Source organism: Stylophora pistillata, chromosome 6, assembly GCF_964205215.1.
Source record: "Stylophora pistillata chromosome 6, jaStyPist1.2, whole genome shotgun sequence".
NCBI lineage: Eukaryota > Metazoa > Cnidaria > Anthozoa > Scleractinia > Pocilloporidae > Stylophora > Stylophora pistillata.
The window spans coordinates 11,732,075-11,749,318 of NC_142524.1; the positions used below are offsets into that span (position 1 = coordinate 11,732,075).

Genomic DNA, 17,244 nt, shown 5'->3' on the forward strand with positions numbered 1-17,244 from the left:
TAACAATCAAAGCTTATTGGATTAGCAGTCATTTCTTTTACTCTTATGATCTTAATGAATGATTCAATTAACAGTATTACTTTATTTTATTAAGGGGTTTAAAGGGTTAAACAAGAAATTACAAACAAAACTAGTTTGAAAAATTCTAAACCAAGAAGAAAGTTTACTAAAACTACGCAAAAGCTAACCGGTTCTGCAAAGTAAGCAAAGGATGCAATATAGACAGGACTCTCTTTATCCTTGATGTATCCATTGAAGTTCAGTGAACATAGCATTGCACCTACAGCCAAAAGAAGGACTGGTAAGGTCAACACGAAACTTAAACCATAGCGTAGCCATCTTTTCCACCTGGGAAAATACTTCTCTGGTTTTCCAGTTATAGGGCTGGGTCGTATTTCCCCAGAAAACTCAGGACGAAGTAGTTCTAGGTGTTCCAGACCATGTGTTCGCCACAAGAAAGAATACTCTGATTCTTTTCTTTTCCATACCTCGAATAAAATGATATTTAATATTTAAAAAATGATCTTACAAATGATGAATGATAATTATGGTGAGCTCAAAAATCCCTTGAAGAATTTTAAAAAAATGACAAATTACCAGGGCCATGCATATAATTATAGAAAAAATTTATTTTCTGAAAGATAATCAGTAGTCAAAAATCATGTAAGAAATCAATATTCTGATAGCCTTTGCAAAGAAACTTAAAGGTAAATTTGTATGTTTTCATGCTTGACATAACCATAACTGTAAAACCTGCTGCGCACATAAAGTTAAAAGTTTAACTCCCTGAAGTGAATAACAATTAACTTTTCCCTTAAACATCCATACATTATCCAGCAAACAGGTAATGAGAATACTCAAACTTATCAGTTAGAAGTTATCTTGATCTAATTCCAAATTCTTGTAACTCTACAAGGAAATGTGAAGCAGCCAGAGGAGAGAATAATAAGCAAATGGTGGGAGTTAACGATCATAGGTCTCAGCAGAGGCCATTATCTAATTGAATATTAGGGACCTTAAGCAACCATGACGGCGACGGCAACGAGGACGTGGAAAAACAAGAGATCTAATTGGCAGAATAATAGCTCAGCACGTGCATTTTGAAACTTTGTACATTTCTTAGCCGTCCTATGCAAAACAACAAAGTGAAATCGTCAAAATTTGCGTCGTCTGCGAACCGAAACTGCAACGGCAAATTATTTTAATTTCCATTTGGAACTCAACGCTGCTTTTATACGTCATGCTGAAGTTGAGCTGTGGCGTCGTATGAGACAGTAAGCTCATGCAGCCATTTTTAAAATTCTAACTAAGAGTAGAAATTCATTTTTTTAATCGAAGTCTTCCTTGGCGTTGCCGTCCTGACTGCTTAAGGTCCCTATTAAGTCTTGCTTACTGTCAGAAAGCTGATTGCCCAGAAAGCCATAAGAACTTCATATAATGGTAACAGAGGGTTGTCATCCACAGTGACACCAGGCGGCTTGAAGAAATACAATAGGACTCCAGCAAAAGCTATTGGCACTAAAGTCCAGGTGAAACATGTCATCCATCCAAAATAAAATGCTACACTTTCTCCTGGAATGAGAACACGACAGATTTGTTCAGAGTAAAACAGATCTTGCTTACCTTCCTCAGAGAGAGAGAGAGAGAGAGAGAGAGAGAGAGAGAGAGAGAGAGAGAGAGAGAGAGAGATGTCCTATGTGGGTAACAAACAAACAAACAAACAAACAACACAAATGACAACTTTCTCAGTTAATAATATGGAACATAACAAAGTGTCTGAAATGTAAGTAGTTAATTACATCTGTTGAACCTTATTTTCTGTTAAGGGGGGAGAGGAGGAAGGATGAAGGGGGGACTGGGGATAGAATGATAAGGAAATCAAGGATCATTAACTCCTAAGAGTGATCAGCATCTAATTTTTCCCTACAATATCACCCCTAAATCAAGCATCAAGGTCTGGAGAACAAAGGTAATGATCATTAAGTAAAAATTATCTTGATTGTGAAACAAATTCTCCTTGTTTGCACCTTAAGAAATGTATAGAAAACAGTATGGAGAATATCCATACCGATGTTAGGGTGTAAAAGGTCAAGGAATGAGAAACTGGATAAGATATTTGCACACATTCATAGTATAAAGATATTGAAGGAGACAGTTCTGCTCCTGCATATTTTTGGATTAAAACTATTGTTAAAATTTTTTTTTACCATAGTAATCTCTAATTTCTTGCAAGGGACAGACAATCACGTTTTGCTTCATTTTGTTCCATATTTTCTCTTGTTCATGGGGTTGATGAAGAGGCAAAGCAGACTCAAAAATTGGTGGCTTGGAATGCAGTAAGTCTGTGATAAATGAACCCTCCCCTCTGAAAGTAACACCAAGTGACTTCAAATGCTCCTAATAAAAAGAAAATTGAGTACAATAGAGAGCCTTTAAGGTGGAGTGCAATTTGCACAATTGCAGAAAGGAAGCCTGAAAAAATTTTAGATATGTTTTATTTTATAATGACATGCAGAGGTATTTAGTTGCAATATGTGATATTAAAGATGACAAATCAGGGCCTCATCCACATGAAAAGCTGCCTTAACTGATTGAAATACATTTAGCGGGAGCTTGTGCCATGCACTGTTCAAGGAATAACCAGGCAAACCTCCCCTCAATCTTTATACTAGCTATAGTCAAGAGAAAATGCTATTTAGGATCAACTTACCCTGTTATACTGCACAGATTCTAAGCAAATCTCAAGCAGATATGCCCTTTCAGCAGGAGTGAAAAATGTTTCTTGATTTTCATTTCCAACATATTCACCAAGCCTTTCAAAAATAAATTGGCGAATCTGTGGAAAAATTGGTAAAAGTTGCTGCAATTCCATGTTTATCAATCCTGTGAAATCCTACCTCCTAGTTCAATGGTTAATGGCAAGAAATTTCAGTGTTAAAGGCTGAGGTAAAAGCCGGGCTTAAAAAAGTTACCCTCCTGTTACCTATTGCTTTTTGGGGTGGGATTGGAAAGAAAAAGCCTTTTCTAAGCTCTCAGTAAGTGGAGACTGATGAAAGTGGATGAGCAAAAAACAATCAGGTTGTGACTGCCTGAATCTACTGTTTTTCACTCAAAAGAGAGGGTCACGCCAGCCTGAGCATATACATTGAAAGCAAAAAGAAATACATTGGGACCTTGAATCAATTGGGGTAATGGGGGGGTGGAGGTGGGGTTAAGAGGCCTCTTCAGAACTGATAATTAACTAGACTGTAGAGGTGCTGCAAAGTGGGTGAAATAAGTAAACTCGGGTCATTAAGGTTATGGCAAAACACCTGGGTATTAGGGTGTTTGCAACTCCCCCTCTGTAAAAAGGAACAATTCATTTCAATAAAAAAACTCTGTCATCTTTATCATCGTCATTAGCATTATCATTATTATTATTATTATTATTATTATTATTATTATTACTGTCACTTTTATCATTATCACTATTTTGGGCAAGAGTTCCATTTAACCCCATACATTAATTATGCATAGAGTGTTGCAAAGAAACCTTTACATTTAGTCTTTATGAAATGAATGCATAATTCATGTATGGGGTTATATGGAACTCTTTCCCTATTTTGTGGGAGAAAAGACAACGGAAACGAAAAAACGCAAACTCATCTGTGCAAGTTAACCTGACACTAGTTTGCTGCATCCGAGAAATGTAACATTACTGCTTGACTAATTAACTCAATAATTATAAAGGAAAAAATTATGATAAAACTCTTAAAAAATAGATATGAAGTTTTTAAACGTGGCATATGCTTATATTGGTCATTAATGTTTAACAAGAATAAAATAATCTCCTGTATACTGTTGTAAAGATTGCGAACCACAGCCAATGTTCCTACCTTGTTTTCAGCTGTTGTTGCCTTCTCCAAATCAGTTTCTTCCGCCTGAAATAAGGCGTTTCTACTTATCAATATTTCACGGGATCGAATACGCAAACAATTGTTTAAAAATACTCTTTGAGGAAAACAACTTGTCCGCTATCTAACCCAAGCATCTGAGCCTCACCTTCTGAGCAAGGACGTCGAACTGAGCACCGATGGTTAGTAAAGTTTTGCCCTCAAATTCCTCTCGGGTAACCCTAAACTTTGCAGCACTAAGACAGTCGATGATGTGCTGTTTTATGTCTTCTTTGTGGCACTTTTCCGAGAAGCACACGAGAAACTCCCCGACAGCCATATTCGCATCTCTTGCTTGTTGCTCTGATCTGGTACAAAGCCAAAGCAGTGTCACGCTTTATATTGTGTGACAGACCAGTCAAGGATAACTTTCCCTCCCTCCCTTGGATAGCATTTTTGTTAAGGATACTGAGACCTGAAAGAAACGCATAGCGTCATAAGAATTTGGGGGCTTTTCAGAGAGGATTATTGTTTTTCTTTTAACTTTTTAACTTTCTTGTCGACGAGGAAACGCTTATTCAGCTTAGACCGCATCTCTTCGCCAAAAGAAAAGAAACTTTGTTCCCAAAAAATAAAAGAAGGGAGAAGGTGAGATAGCCGGAATAGCCAAGAAGAAAATTAGAATATTAAATCAATTATGATAAATAAGTAGTCATGAAATCTCCGGTAGCGGGTGTTTTAACAAGTTCTGCTCTCATTCGTCGGGTAGTTATACAAGGAACCAATTACATGTCGAGGTTGAGTCGCATGTTTGTCTGACAATAAACTGGTTAAAAAAAAAACACTGTACTGACAGATTCATCTTTGATCGTTTATTTCTCAAACTAAGCCGACCACATTTTACGAAGTTATTCTAACGCAACATTTCCAATAAACTGCATTTTTTCTATTTAACTTAGACCAGCAAAATTCAATATTTCCTGTCAACTTTTCTCTACTAAAAGCGATTTCATTTTAGTTTAAACTACATTTGCACAGAAGTATTCCCTGTTAAATATTCTAACACCTGCGAGCTCGTAATTCAGTGTTAGTGTGACTGGCTTGTTATCGTTTTTTTTTTTTGAAAAATGAAAAATCACAAAACGCTTCTTAAAGCGACAAAGACTCATTATTAAAGCACGCTATTATTATCATTAATCACGCTGCACCTGTCGAATCGCAAAGCTGAGAAAGTATGTAACACAATTGACCCGATAGTGTTTTTGTTTTGGTTAAAAAAAAAAAAAAAAAACACGCGTAACAGCTTAAACAATCATAGTGATTTGTGTTCTTCCTCCTTGTTCGATTGAAGGTTTTTACCAAACCATAACACGATCCCGAAGTTAATAATACAAATAAACACCATAAGACCCAAACTGTTCCTAAACGTAACGATTGGGAAGCGCTCCAAATCGTTTCGTCTCGATTCCATTTGGATTTGAATGGCTGTAAATTGATCAGCTGCCCCAAGAGCGGTGAAAACATGGAGGAAGTGATGGCTGTGGCCGACAATATCGAATACACCCGGGATTAACCGTTCAGGCATCCGCGACATATTAGCTAAAGCAGAAATCAGGTAATAGATTGAATGACTTCGGAAATAAGAGATGGCTAGCTGCTCTTCCGGTGTATCAAACTGGGATGGCGAATCCACGCATACACGATGTAAATATGGGGCACTGTTGAAGAAAAACGCTAGCACAAAGCAAAGCGTTCGAATAACGTACTTCATCTTCGGCCATCGGTGTCTCGAGGCACAACAGGTGAAGGTTGAGAAAACAGAAATTAAACACGAAATCCCAAGGAAAGCGCTTGAGGAATTAAAGAAAGCGTTATTACTATTCAGCGAGCGACTGTAGAAGTAGAATGCTTGTCCTGCTCCGACACTGTAAACGCTTATTGCTGAATAATCAAAGAAGAAGCAAATGTGTCGTACTCTCGGAGACATGGAGTTGAAGAGATGTGCTCCGGAACTCATCAACAAGAATCCACAGATTCCAATGGCAAATGAGAGCAAAGGATACACATATGTGTCCTCGATAAGACAATATTTCGAGAATAAGAACGCAAAACGTACCAAGAAAAGCAGAAAAGGGACAAAATGCGTCCAAACGTTGACAGTTTCGTTTAGTGGCAAGAAAGCACTCTTCACGCAATCCATCGCTGTACCGTAAGGTTTGCGATAACCCGAACAGATGAACATTTCGCGGAATTGTGCGGGAACTTCGTCGGAGCGCAGGCCGAACTGATTTTGGCGTTTCTTCTCCATTTTAGTTGAGTAGCTGAAGGTAACTTAGCAATAGACTGGTCTTGGTCGATGGCGTGATGCCAGACGCCGGTTCCGGTGAAATAATTGTCCGAAATAGTACTGCACGTTCATTGGCTGATATCTCAATACTAGGGGTTTTCCTCACATAAATAAATTATGCAATATTAATTATGCAGCCTCTCCAGTATTCTCTAAGAAGAAAAAAAAGGAAAAAAAAATATAATACGGCAACAACATAATTTGAACTTACAAATCTAACTGAATTTATTTCTTCTCCTTCGTTCTTGCCATTAAAAGCATGATTAAAAATGCAAATGTTCCTCACATTTGATTTTCTGCCAGAAAAAAATGCTTGGACTTGTGAAAATTTGGATCAGAGAACAAAAGTACAGATCAGTAATGATGAAAAAACTTACCAATTTGAATAAAAAAATCTTGAAAAACAAAGTCAACAAATAATAATTTGTTAGTGTTTTCTACCATTAATGTAATCAATTTTGGGCAAAGAAAGGAGAACAGACCAGTGAATGATAAGTAAAGAAGTTTCCAAACACCCCGTCATTAGTATGCATATTCTTCACACTGTTATCTCAACGTTTCCAGTTCTACTGGCAAGGAGAGTTTGACAAATGAGAGCTTTTTAAATTGTTCATCAATTTCTTTATTCTCATGGCCTTTACATTTGATTCAAGTATGTTACCAAAAGGAGAAATGGGAAGTCAATCACTCTTGGGGTTAAATAGTTAAGAAAAATTAATGTGGGAGGTGGAAAATAGTGTTAAGTAGTAAGAGAATATACTGCACCTCTGCACCCATGCATTGTGTTTCATCAGGGTTTCAAACACTTGAAAAAATATAGGTGCTTTTATGTTTTTTTTTTTTAATGCATGTGTCTTTGGAAACCCTGACAGAATATGTGAACTCATTTCTTGTAATAGTACATCATTAAAATGTTTCTTTTGTCCTTTAGAATACAAAACAACAATACAGAGAGCTCTAGTTATAGCTTGTATAAATTAAGCTATCCTTCAATTCTATTATCTACAAATTATCTGAAACATTTTAACTACTACTTACATTGCCACATCTGAGGAAAGTTATCCATTGTGACCCCTTTTTGAAAATTTTTCTAAAAATTACTATTGGTAATTAAACCATTTCGTTTTGACTGCAGGCATAGTAAATGTAATAATTATCTTTCTTTAGCAAGAATTTCCATAAAATCCTCTACAACACAAAATATTAACAACATAAAAAACGATCCAAAATAACTCACTTTCAGCTCACATCTACTCCTTTTTTTTTAATGTCAGTGTCTAGAAAACTATAAATAAAGGAGTCAAATCTGAACAGAGTCAAATCTGAGCATGAATAGTAAATGTGAAAACTACTACAAAAGTAAAAAGTACCTTCTTTGAAAAAGCCTTTCTCCTGTGTGTCATGCAACACACTATCTCATAAGAAAGGGAAAGTTTCCCACACAAAGACCAAAAAAATTTAATTCCTCGAGGGAATATCTGCAAGTACTTCAAAACAGTAAGTTTTTACCCACTGATAGAGTACAAGGATTTAAATTGTGGACTTATAAGAATATAAGAAACTTTGCACATAACTTTTAAGCTTTGACCAAAAGTTAATTACTCAAAGCTAAGATGAAACTGAAGCAATAATTATTAATATTTCACTGCTGCAACAGGTTTTAGCTACATGAGGCTTTCATTTGTTTTCTGTCATTCAAACAAAAAAACTCACTCCATTTCTGAGCCCTTCACTTCCTAGATCTCGATAGTAATTCTCATTAATGTCTGCTACACAATACATATCATTTTAGTTTGGAGAATTTGGTTTTGAATCAACTAATAGTCCCCTAATTAAAACTATAACAAAATTCTTGAACATGATTGGTTATTACCAGCCCCATTTGAGCACTAATAGGACAGAGTACACATCATACTTGTGATTGGAGAGTGTAAATAGACAGTATGCATTATGTGCAGGTGCTGTCGCTGTGCATTTCATTGAGTTACATGTTTGAAAATGTTTCACCAATGGCTAGTTTTTTTCTCAAATGTTGTTATGGTTTTGATTAATTGGTAATGGAATTTCAGGCCTTCCAATTCATCTGTAGTCATACATGTAATTAAAGCCTGGTTCACACTTGTGAAATAACTACAAACATAAGCACAAGAAAATGCCAGTGTACACTAAGTGTACACCAATGGCAATGAGAAATTGGTGGAGCTTGTACTTGATGTTATCCCTTTCTATAAGATAACTTTTCATCTGATTTAATTGAAGGATGCCTATAAAAAGGAGTTGGCATGGTGTGAAACTGCACAAAATCTGAGGTTGAAATCAGGTTAGCAAAGGCATTAGTCTATGGATCCAACAAATGATTCAAAATTTAAGTAGCAAGAGCAACATGATAGTAGCAACCAACAATTCTTCCGCTATCTTTTTTCTCCACAGATGTGACTTACACTGTGCACTTGTAAGTCGCTAGTGTGATCATCCTTGAGCTCATGCCTATGCTTATCTCCCAAGTATGCACCAGGCTTCAGAAATCAGACTCCTACTTTGTGGTTGGGCCCTACTCAGTCCCATTACCATTAATAATTGATTTTTTTTTTATTCCTATCACTTGTCTGCTTGATTTTTTTTTGAAACTGTAACGAGAAATTCTGTCTTAGTCACTCATGGAAGTTAAAGGGTGAAAGTAACTTGACCATATGATATAGGTGGTGGTGCATTTCAGCCTAATGATCAGACTTCTGGACTCAAAATTAAGAGGGCCTTGTTTGAGCCATGGCTGCTTCATCCCTTTGCATTCTTGGGCAAGACACCATCCTCTTAAAATGCCTGTCTACATCTAGGTGTATAAACATGTTGAGGAAAACTGTCAATATTGGCAGGTTACCCAAAATGGAGGGGCACTCCCTCTGGCAAGAGGAAAGATACTCCTCAATGCTATCTCCTGCAGTGTTAGGCCAGGGCTACTACCTCCATACAACATAACACTAACAAATAGTATAAAACACTATGACATGAAAGAAATGTTAAAAAGTAACCTGTTCTGCATCCACAAAGGAACCATTTCATGTTGAGTTACACTTTTTGCACTTGGACTTCTTTGAACCTTCTGTCAACTTTACCTTATTGTCAGGCTCAGCAAGTTCAATTTTAATTGTACCAAGGTCAACAGACCTTGTGAGAAGTCGAATCATTGTTTTGAACATGTGTTCAATTTTTTCAACATCTAAAGCACTAACCTCCAAGTAGCTTAGCCCATGACATTTGGCAAACTTTTCACCCTCTTCGCGAGAAACCTCACGTTTCTTTTCTTGATCAATTTTGTTGCCAATTAGAATAACCAAAGCATTAGTTTCAGTACAGTGACGGTGGGCTACATCTAGCCACTTGGGAATGTGATGGAAAGTTTCACGATTTGTTACATCACACACAAGAAAAATACCATGTACCCCACGAAAATACATTGCTTGCAGAGCAAAGAAATATTCTTGCCCAGCAGTATCCACTACCTCTAAATGTACAAATTTTGAGCCATACTTGAAAGACTCAAAGTCAATTCCCAAACCTATGGTTGTTGTACTAAAACCAATGTTATAACGAGGGTCTTGAAAGCGCTGAAACAGGCATGACTTCCCCACTCCTCCATTGCCTATAAAGAGGATCTTAAACTTATAGTCATACGTGGGTTGGCGTTCCACCTTTTCAATCACAGCTTCTTCATCCATTTCATAACAATCAAAATGCCGCACTAAGTTCCATTTGTGCTTCTCTAATTCTGCTTTGATATCTTTGGCAGATGGACGACACTCGCTGTCATTCTCCAAACACCTGAGTACTAAACTTTGTACTAAATGATCTCCCATCTCGTCAATGTCAGTTTTGCGGCGTTCATGTTCATTGATCTTCTTTCCATCTGAAAGAGATTAACATAACAAAAGAGTTAACTTAAAGTTAAAATATTTGCAAGAGCCACTTGACCAAATCGCTATATTGAAACATAAACTGTAAATAAGGCATTTTGAAAAAAATGTTCCCTTAGCCAGCAGGAATTTAATGGTGCTAGGGTATGATTTTGTTGAGTCATTATAACATAAATACAGTGCACTGTTAATAAAGATGCTCTGAAAACTGTGTGTATGGTACATATTACAAATTTCAACTAAGTGACACACAACAGATGTTTGGCAACCACGTTTTGAATTTAAAATTGAGTTGTTTGAATAATAATCATAATATTTAATATTTATATAGAGCAAATCAACATACAGGAAGATATGATGAAATGTACTTTACATGAAAAAATTGAAAACAAAATTACTATGTTGCCTATTTACAATTTGAATTTACAATAAAATGCAAAGATATATACTATATGAAACATTAAAAAGAAATTATGAACTGAAAGCTTCCCTAGAATAGTGAGTTTTAAGCAATGTGTTAAAGATGTTGAGATTTTGCTGTGACTTTAATGATTGTGAGAGACTTTTCCAAATCTTGGCAGATGCATTGGAAAAGGCTCGATCACCAAGCATTTTTTTCAATCATCGTGAATGGTCTGTTTTTATCAGTAAATAGTTGCATTTGCAGTAGCAATATGCCTCTTCTGGCGGGCTTTCAGTTGGTGACCCACAGCTCTTGAGATTTGGTTACCTTTGGAAATGAGTCAAGTTACCCTTGACAACACAGTAATTTTATGACCAAATAGAACCCTGTAAAGATGAAACAATTTTTAGTGTAATGAAAAAAATCCGAGCCCCAGATGGGACTTGAACCCACGACCCTCTGTGATCTAGTCGGATGCTCTAACCACTGAGCTACTGGAGACTCTATGGTGAGCAAGGGTCAATTTGTGGGCCTCGACTGGAACTGCATCACGCGGCTACACAGCCAAGTATTGGTAAGCACCTGTGAAAACTCACTAACAGCATCACGCTGTCACATTAAGGCATATCAAGATGCGGCCAACCAACCTCCAAAGTGAGCACTAAAATTTTACCGCGCTTCACTCAACTAATTATCAAAATACCTTTGGTGATTGGAGAAAATGGCCAGACTTTTGGTTCATGCCCAACAGCCATGGCCAGTAACATGACACCAAACGAAAATATGTCCACTTTGGGTCCATACTTTGCATTGTTCACCACTTCAAAATTCTTCATAACAGGATAAGTTTCTGGCGCTGCATAAACTAGTGTGCCTCGCACAGGGGTGGCATACATTTCGTACCCTTGGATAAAAACTTTAGCCACACCCAAGTCAGCGATCTTGGCAGTGCCAACATGTGTCAGTAGAATATTCTTTGTTGCCAGGTCGCGATGGACAATCGGATTTCCTAAGCCATGCATGTACTGAAGACCTTGAATCACGTCTAAGGCTATGCATAACAGATTCATTGTTGGGACTTTTGGGGATGACTTCGATTCTCTGATGAACCTTTCCAAATCACAATGCAAGAGCTCCGTAATAATTATAGGCAATCGTCCCTTAGGAAACACAACTCCATAGAATTTGACCACGTTTGGATGGTTGAGTGACTTAAGGATATCCCATTCTCGCTGGAACTCTTCCCTTATCTGATCGATAATTTGGCTGTTGCCACTGTTAGCGAGAGCAGCGTGAAACCTTTTCGCTGCTACTTCTCTTCCGTTCCACAAAGCTTTGTACACTTTTCCATAGGATCCTTTTCCGATTTCTCTTTCCAGCACAAGGTCCCTCACGTGAGACTCGAGTGATTCTTCTTCGGCTTGTTCCTGATCCATGCTATGATTTCGTAAATGCAGGTTCTTTCTTCTCGAATCGATGTGCTAAAATTTTACAGAGCGCCATCTTGGAGCGAGTACCGTTCCGGAACATGTTGGACAAAGAAAGAGGGTGCTGCTGTTAATTTGAATCGCAAACAGTAAAATTCAAGGAAAACCAAGTAGCAATTTCCGAGTTTACATAAAAGAAGAGATTAAATTACATATTTTCAGCTGATTTCTGACACATTTAAGTGTATCTGTGGACGCTGCAAGCATCGCGACCACCATAAAGTAAAAAAACAATGGCAAAATCGCTATGCACTCTGGTTAATTCTGCGTCACGCACTCCTCCCGCGGATCCCATGGCGCCTTCTCAGGCGCACTTCGGTAACTAAAATACAGACAAGCAAAAACAAACACAAGAAACTATAACAAAAAGCTTGACGAGTTCTCCCTTTTGCCTACCGGTAACTTTCAACCATCAATTCTTTTCTGCCTCTCGTGAAGGTTAACTTTTCTATGAAACGCAGGCATGACTCGCCCCAACCTTTCGACAAAGTCAGTCACAGGCACCTCGTCCATAAGCTAATCCAGGCCGGTTTTGGTGGAAACCTGCTTAACTGGTTCTGTTGCTACTTGTCAAGTCGATTCCAACGCGTTACGGTACTCAGCGCCACTTCAGAGGATCTTCCTGTTACCTCTGGAGTACCTCGGTCCAGTCCTCTTCCTCTTATACGTCAATGACCTTCCCGAAGTCATCAGTTCTAGCAGTCGTGTTTTGATGTTTGCTGACGACACAAAAATATTCAAGGAGATGAAAACCTTGGGGGATGCATCTTCTCTCCAGGAAGACCTTGGGAAGCTTGCAACTTGGTCTCAATCATCCGGTCTCCTTTTTAACGAAGCTAATCTTGTAAGGCGCAGCACATCACAAGGAAAACAAAAGCCGATCTTATCCTCTTATAAACTCAACAACACCACACTTGAATTAAATGCTGCAGAAAAAGACCTGGGCGTTTGGATTAGTAAGGATCTGACGTGGAACAAACAAGTAAACGAACAATATTCGTGAGCTAATAAACTGCTTGGATACTTAAAGAAGAACACGAGGTTCATCTTAGAACCGAATTAAGAGGAACGCTATACCTAGCCCAAGTTAGGCCACATTTGGGATACGCCACCCAAATTTGGGCCCCACAGTCCATCGAGCACATTGTCAAGCTTGAGCGTACCCAAAGACGCGCGACTAAGTTTATCTTAAAATTACCTTATTCTTCTAATACAAGTTCTAAGTCTCGCTTACAAACTCTAAACCTATTTGTTACTGGCATGAACTTTTAGATCTAACCTTTTTTTTTCAAATTGACACACGGCCGTTGTTAACGTGAACTCCTCCGTCCAACCTGAAGGTCGCAAATACGGGAGACGTACTAGATCCTCAACCAGTAATGCTAATAAATACATAATTAAGAAGTGTAAAACAAGTACGTACTAAACATCCTTCCTCATTAGAACTAGTAAAATTTGGAATTGTTTAGTGGATAAACTAGATTTGAGCTTATTGACCGTAGCCTCTTTTAAATCGGTTATTCTTATTTATTATAAGTCTGCAGTAAATGGCTTGAACCCGGTGGTAACATGTGAAGGACTCTGGATATGACTTCCGCACAGGTTGTCGAAACGTCAGTCACTACCACCGACAACAGTCCTTCTCAGGACTACACTCACCCGGACGATCAGACTACACCTTCACATATAAGTCTGCGTTAGCTGTTTCCTATGATTGTGAAGACCCACGTTCGTTCAAGTCTATCTGCTTAAAATGTAATAGCGCTCCTCCCTTGTCTCGTCCAATAACTTGTTGCAAGTAGCTGTTGTTTCTCTTGTATTACTGTGCTTTCTAATATTTCTTGTTTTATTAGTGTCCGGGCCCGCTGTAATTGGTCACAGCTGTTGCGGTGTCCCTGCCAACGTTCTTTCTGTTGTCTGTTTGTTTGTTTGTTTGTTTTTTTGGCGAAGCTAATAAATTAAATTAACCTCGTTCCTAGGGTCTTTTCCCTTGATTAAGGGGAAAAGGCCCTGGGAATGAGCCTAGATTCGCCCCAAGCGAAGATTTCTGATGACATCAGGCATAAACAGATTGTGCCCGGGAACTTTTGAGCAACTTATAGCGTTTTCAACAACTTTTTCTATTGCGAGCAACAGTCAGCAACCCGTAGAGCAACTTTTGCCTTCCTTGGCAACTTTTGAGTCAACAAATAGTTTAAAACTGACCAAAATATCAAAAAGGTCTTTATCAAAAGGTTTTTTCATTAAAACTAGTCAAAACAAAGGATGTCGTACGTTCGTAAAAATCCTTAAAAATAATTATAAAATAATTCGTGCGCCCACAAACTGGACAGCAGCTATCTATCTAACGGGCGCTTACATCCAGCGGTTATTCGCTCCAACAATAGAGCTTCCCGCACGTGCGAGGCATCACAATTAGAAGCCGAAATGTCTGACGAGGAAAATAAAAGTAATACAGATATTGGCACTATCGAGTTTACCATAGCCGCTGGAGCAACTCTTAAAAGTCATGCAAGAGCTTAAAATTCTTGAAAGCGCAAAATTCACGTCAAGGAAGGCAAATACAAACAACGAGAAGCGGTAGCTCGACCTCGTCCACAGGGAAAGGAAACACAACATGTGCTTGGGATCGCCAGAGAGACTATCTAAAACGTCATTAGAAAATACTTTCTATTAATAGTTACGTTGAGATTTAATTGATCACAACAAATGATGTTAAAGTATACATACAACGTCATGTTTTGAGTAGTAATCTAGAACAATATGACTCTCAAAAGTAAACAACTTTTTTCAATTTGGGTGGCAACTTATAAATTTTTGAGCAGCTTTCGAGCAACTTTTGGGTGTATTGTCAAGCAAGTTTTGCTGGATTTACTAGCGCAATCTATTCATGCCTAATAACGTCTCATATCTATTTCCAGGAATCTATCAAAAATAACTGCACTTTATGTGACCTTTTAATCATGAAAGGAACAATTTATTCAAGAGAAGTGTGATCACTCGCAAAGACATTTCTGTTCTCGTATTCGAGTGAGCCTCTATGTTTTACTAACTTGATAGACCACGCCCTTTATCCGTGCATCTACCTATTACGCATCCAAGATAGTGGTGGGTACAGCCCTATATGCATTTGCGAGGAGTAACTAAGATTTCCAAAGTGGTGATCTCATTTAAGAATTTCAATACTAGGCCCTTATCGATTGTGCTAGTAAAAGAATCATATTATGCTACTAGCAGTGCCCGTTTTTTTTACAAATTATGCTAAAAGTCCTGCCCGTTTTTGAAAGTCATGCTACTTTTTCGTAACTAGTAGGGATGCAAGGAAACCCCTGTTTCTATTGTCACTTTATTCAAAACTTTTTACGCTCTAACTACATCAGAATCAGCACAGGAAAATAATAAGTGCCCCCCGGCCCAGCCCTCCCTACCCGCCCTCGACTAAGCGCACTCCTCTTTTTAGCCGAAATTTTAGATGAGCGCCTGGGTGCTTATTCAAAGAAATAAGGTATTTAGAACAGGAAAAGTTCAATGCCACATAGATTCTACCGATTCGTACGTCTCTGTAGATTGGATTTATATTCATATAGTATTGAGTTTTAAAAAATTATTTAAAAATTTATTCCACAAAGGAGGAGTGGGGGAGGGGGGTGAAGGATCATGGGAAGGCCTGTCCCGATTGTACTCGTAGAATGCTGGTAGAAAGTTGCTCATTAGGGTGTCAAAAAGTTGCTGAAATTGTTAAAGATCCAAAAAATTGTACCTTAAGTTCAAAAGGTACTTCCCAAATTTCTTGATATTTTTACATGAAGCTTTGTCTTTTGTTCTTCACAGTGCTCAGATTGGTCAAGAAAATAGCTTGAAACTTGGCTCGTGACGTTGGCTAAATTTGAGGATAATTCATATCTAAAAATGGAACAAAACGCGTGGTTCATTTGACATCTTGCCGAAGGATATGAGGGAACTTGATCGAAATTACCTCTATTGATTGCATTCTCAGAGTAAAATAATAAATTTCACAAAAATCAATGAAGTATTCTGTGAAACCGTTGACTTTTTCGTGCTTGATATGTGCTCAGCTAAACCTATATTTTGTTGACAATGGTTTTTACAAATATCCTCTTACTTGGGGTACCTTAGTATACGTGAAGGGTTGGTGTTAGAAGACTATGGGGAGGACCCGTTGAGAGAGATTTGATTAGGGTCCAGGTTGACCGCGCATTAACGGTCTCCCAGTTGCACAAGATGTTCCTTCCACGCATTAGAAGAATTCAGAACGGCCGTTAATTTGAAATTCTCGCGGGATTGGTTGCTCGACAAACCAACTTTGGTGGGATTTTTTTCGGTGAACTATTGTTTTCGGGAAACTATTTGGCTTTCGTGCTGCCAAGTTTTGCTTCGAGGGAAAGTACTTAAGTGTTGTTTTCGAGCGATTTTGGCGAGCATGTGTCAACAGAAGTTTCCTACGTATCTTGTGCACGGCCGACCCTGCTGGCAGAGGCCTTTATTTGTTAACTTCCCCTACGGTCCACGTAAAAATAAAGTCCTCTGCGCTCGGCCTGTTAAATCTTCTTCGAGCATGCGCCGCCTGTTGCTTAGAGACAAATTAGTTCCCGGTAGTACTCGACCAACTAAATAGGATGCGTGCGCATAAAAACGTGTTTAAAACAGGTTCTGACCGGTTTTGTAAATCAGATCACAAACTTGGATAATTCCCAGGTGCATGCTCGAAGAAGATTTAACAGGCCGAGCGCAGAGGACTTTATTTTTACGTGGACCGTAGGGGAAGTTAAGAAATAAACGCCTCTGCCAGTAGGGTATGTGCACGGTGACTCGGTGGTGATTAGTGCGTCAAGCTAAAACACATCAAAGCGGCCTCAAATCGCGAGGAGAACAACAGACGACTTTCCATGAAGGTAAGACTTTATTTCTTTGATTATTTCACGCAACTTTACTCAAAAACAAGTTTAGCTCAAAAGCAAGTCCAACAAAACCACTGTACAAACTCTTAAATAATCCACTGTGAAAGAGCCTGTGACAGAGCTTGAGCACCTGTGATGCCAGACGCCGGTTCCGGTGAAATGATTGTCCGAAATAGTTCTGCATGTTCATTGGCTGATATCTTAATACTAGGGGTTCTCCTCACGTAAATAAATTATGCAATATTAATTATGCAGCCTCTCCCGTACTCTCTAAGAGGAAAAAAAAGAATAAAATATGATATGGC

General features: G+C 38.3%; 3 protein-coding genes and 1 long non-coding RNA gene across 6 annotated transcripts in view; 1 reads left to right on the forward strand and 3 right to left on the reverse strand.

The window, feature by feature from the left end:
- LOC111339615 (anoctamin-10) overlaps nt 1–4,264 on the reverse strand; it is an 8,479-nt gene extending 4,215 nt beyond the window's left edge. Inside the window, exons 1-6 of the mRNA XM_022946300.2 lie at nt 4,042–4,264; nt 3,876–3,920; nt 2,711–2,836; nt 2,208–2,397; nt 1,394–1,572; nt 189–488 (exon numbers count right to left, since the gene is read on the reverse strand). Of these exons, the coding sequence (XP_022802035.2) occupies nt 189–488; nt 1,394–1,572; nt 2,208–2,397; nt 2,711–2,836; nt 3,876–3,920; nt 4,042–4,212 (1,011 nt within the window). The 5' untranslated portion in view covers nt 4,213–4,264. The remainder of the gene's footprint in view (nt 1–188; nt 489–1,393; nt 1,573–2,207; nt 2,398–2,710; nt 2,837–3,875; nt 3,921–4,041) is intronic.
- A 465-nt stretch (nt 4,265–4,729) lies between these two features.
- Nucleotides 4,730–6,247, reverse strand: LOC111339623 (membrane progestin receptor gamma-A). Its single transcript, XM_022946312.2, has one exon. It carries the CDS (start codon nt 6,178–6,180, stop codon nt 5,185–5,187), a length of 996 nt encoding a protein of 331 aa, XP_022802047.2. The 5' UTR covers nt 6,181–6,247; the 3' UTR covers nt 4,730–5,184.
- A 66-nt stretch (nt 6,248–6,313) lies between these two features.
- LOC111339622 (uncharacterized) lies at nt 6,314–12,254 on the reverse strand. 3 transcript variants are annotated; one of them, XM_088724658.1, is made up of 3 exons: nt 11,237–12,254; nt 9,450–10,123; nt 6,314–6,371 (listed from the first exon to the last, which is right to left on the reverse strand). In XM_088724658.1, the coding sequence occupies exons 1-3, from the start codon at nt 11,967–11,969 to the stop codon at nt 6,345–6,347; spliced, it is 1,434 nt and encodes a 477-aa protein (XP_088580784.1). In that variant the 5' UTR covers nt 11,970–12,254; the 3' UTR covers nt 6,314–6,344. The 3 variants fall into 3 exon arrangements, with proteins under 3 accessions (XP_088580784.1, XP_022802046.2, XP_022802045.2); XM_022946311.2 differs by lacking the exon at nt 6,314–6,371 and adding an exon at nt 7,361–9,049; XM_022946310.2 differs by lacking the exon at nt 6,314–6,371 and having other exon boundaries at nt 7,361–10,123; nt 11,237–12,253.
- Nucleotides 12,255–16,719: 4,465 nt separating this feature from the next.
- Nucleotides 16,720–17,244, forward strand: part of LOC148728256 (uncharacterized) — a 39,833-nt gene continuing 39,308 nt past the window's right edge. Inside the window, exon 1 of the long non-coding RNA XR_015988560.1 lies at nt 16,720–16,933. This is a non-coding gene — a long non-coding RNA (uncharacterized LOC148728256). The remainder of the gene's footprint in view (nt 16,934–17,244) is intronic.

What these genes read in the sequence shown, in the direction of transcription:
- LOC111339622 (XM_022946310.2), bottom strand. Translation starts at nt 11,969, where the DNA reads ATGGATCAGGAACAAGCCGAAGAAGAATCACTCGAGTCTCACGTGAGG. An exon ending in ATTTTCTCCAATCACCAAAG is followed by an intron (nt 10,124 to 11,236) that starts GTATTTTGATAA and finishes AATCTCTTTCAG; the next exon opens with ATGGAAAGAAGATCAATGAA.
- LOC111339623 (XM_022946312.2), bottom strand. Translation starts at nt 6,180, where the DNA reads ATGGAGAAGAAACGCCAAAATCAGTTCGGCCTGCGCTCCGACGAAGTT.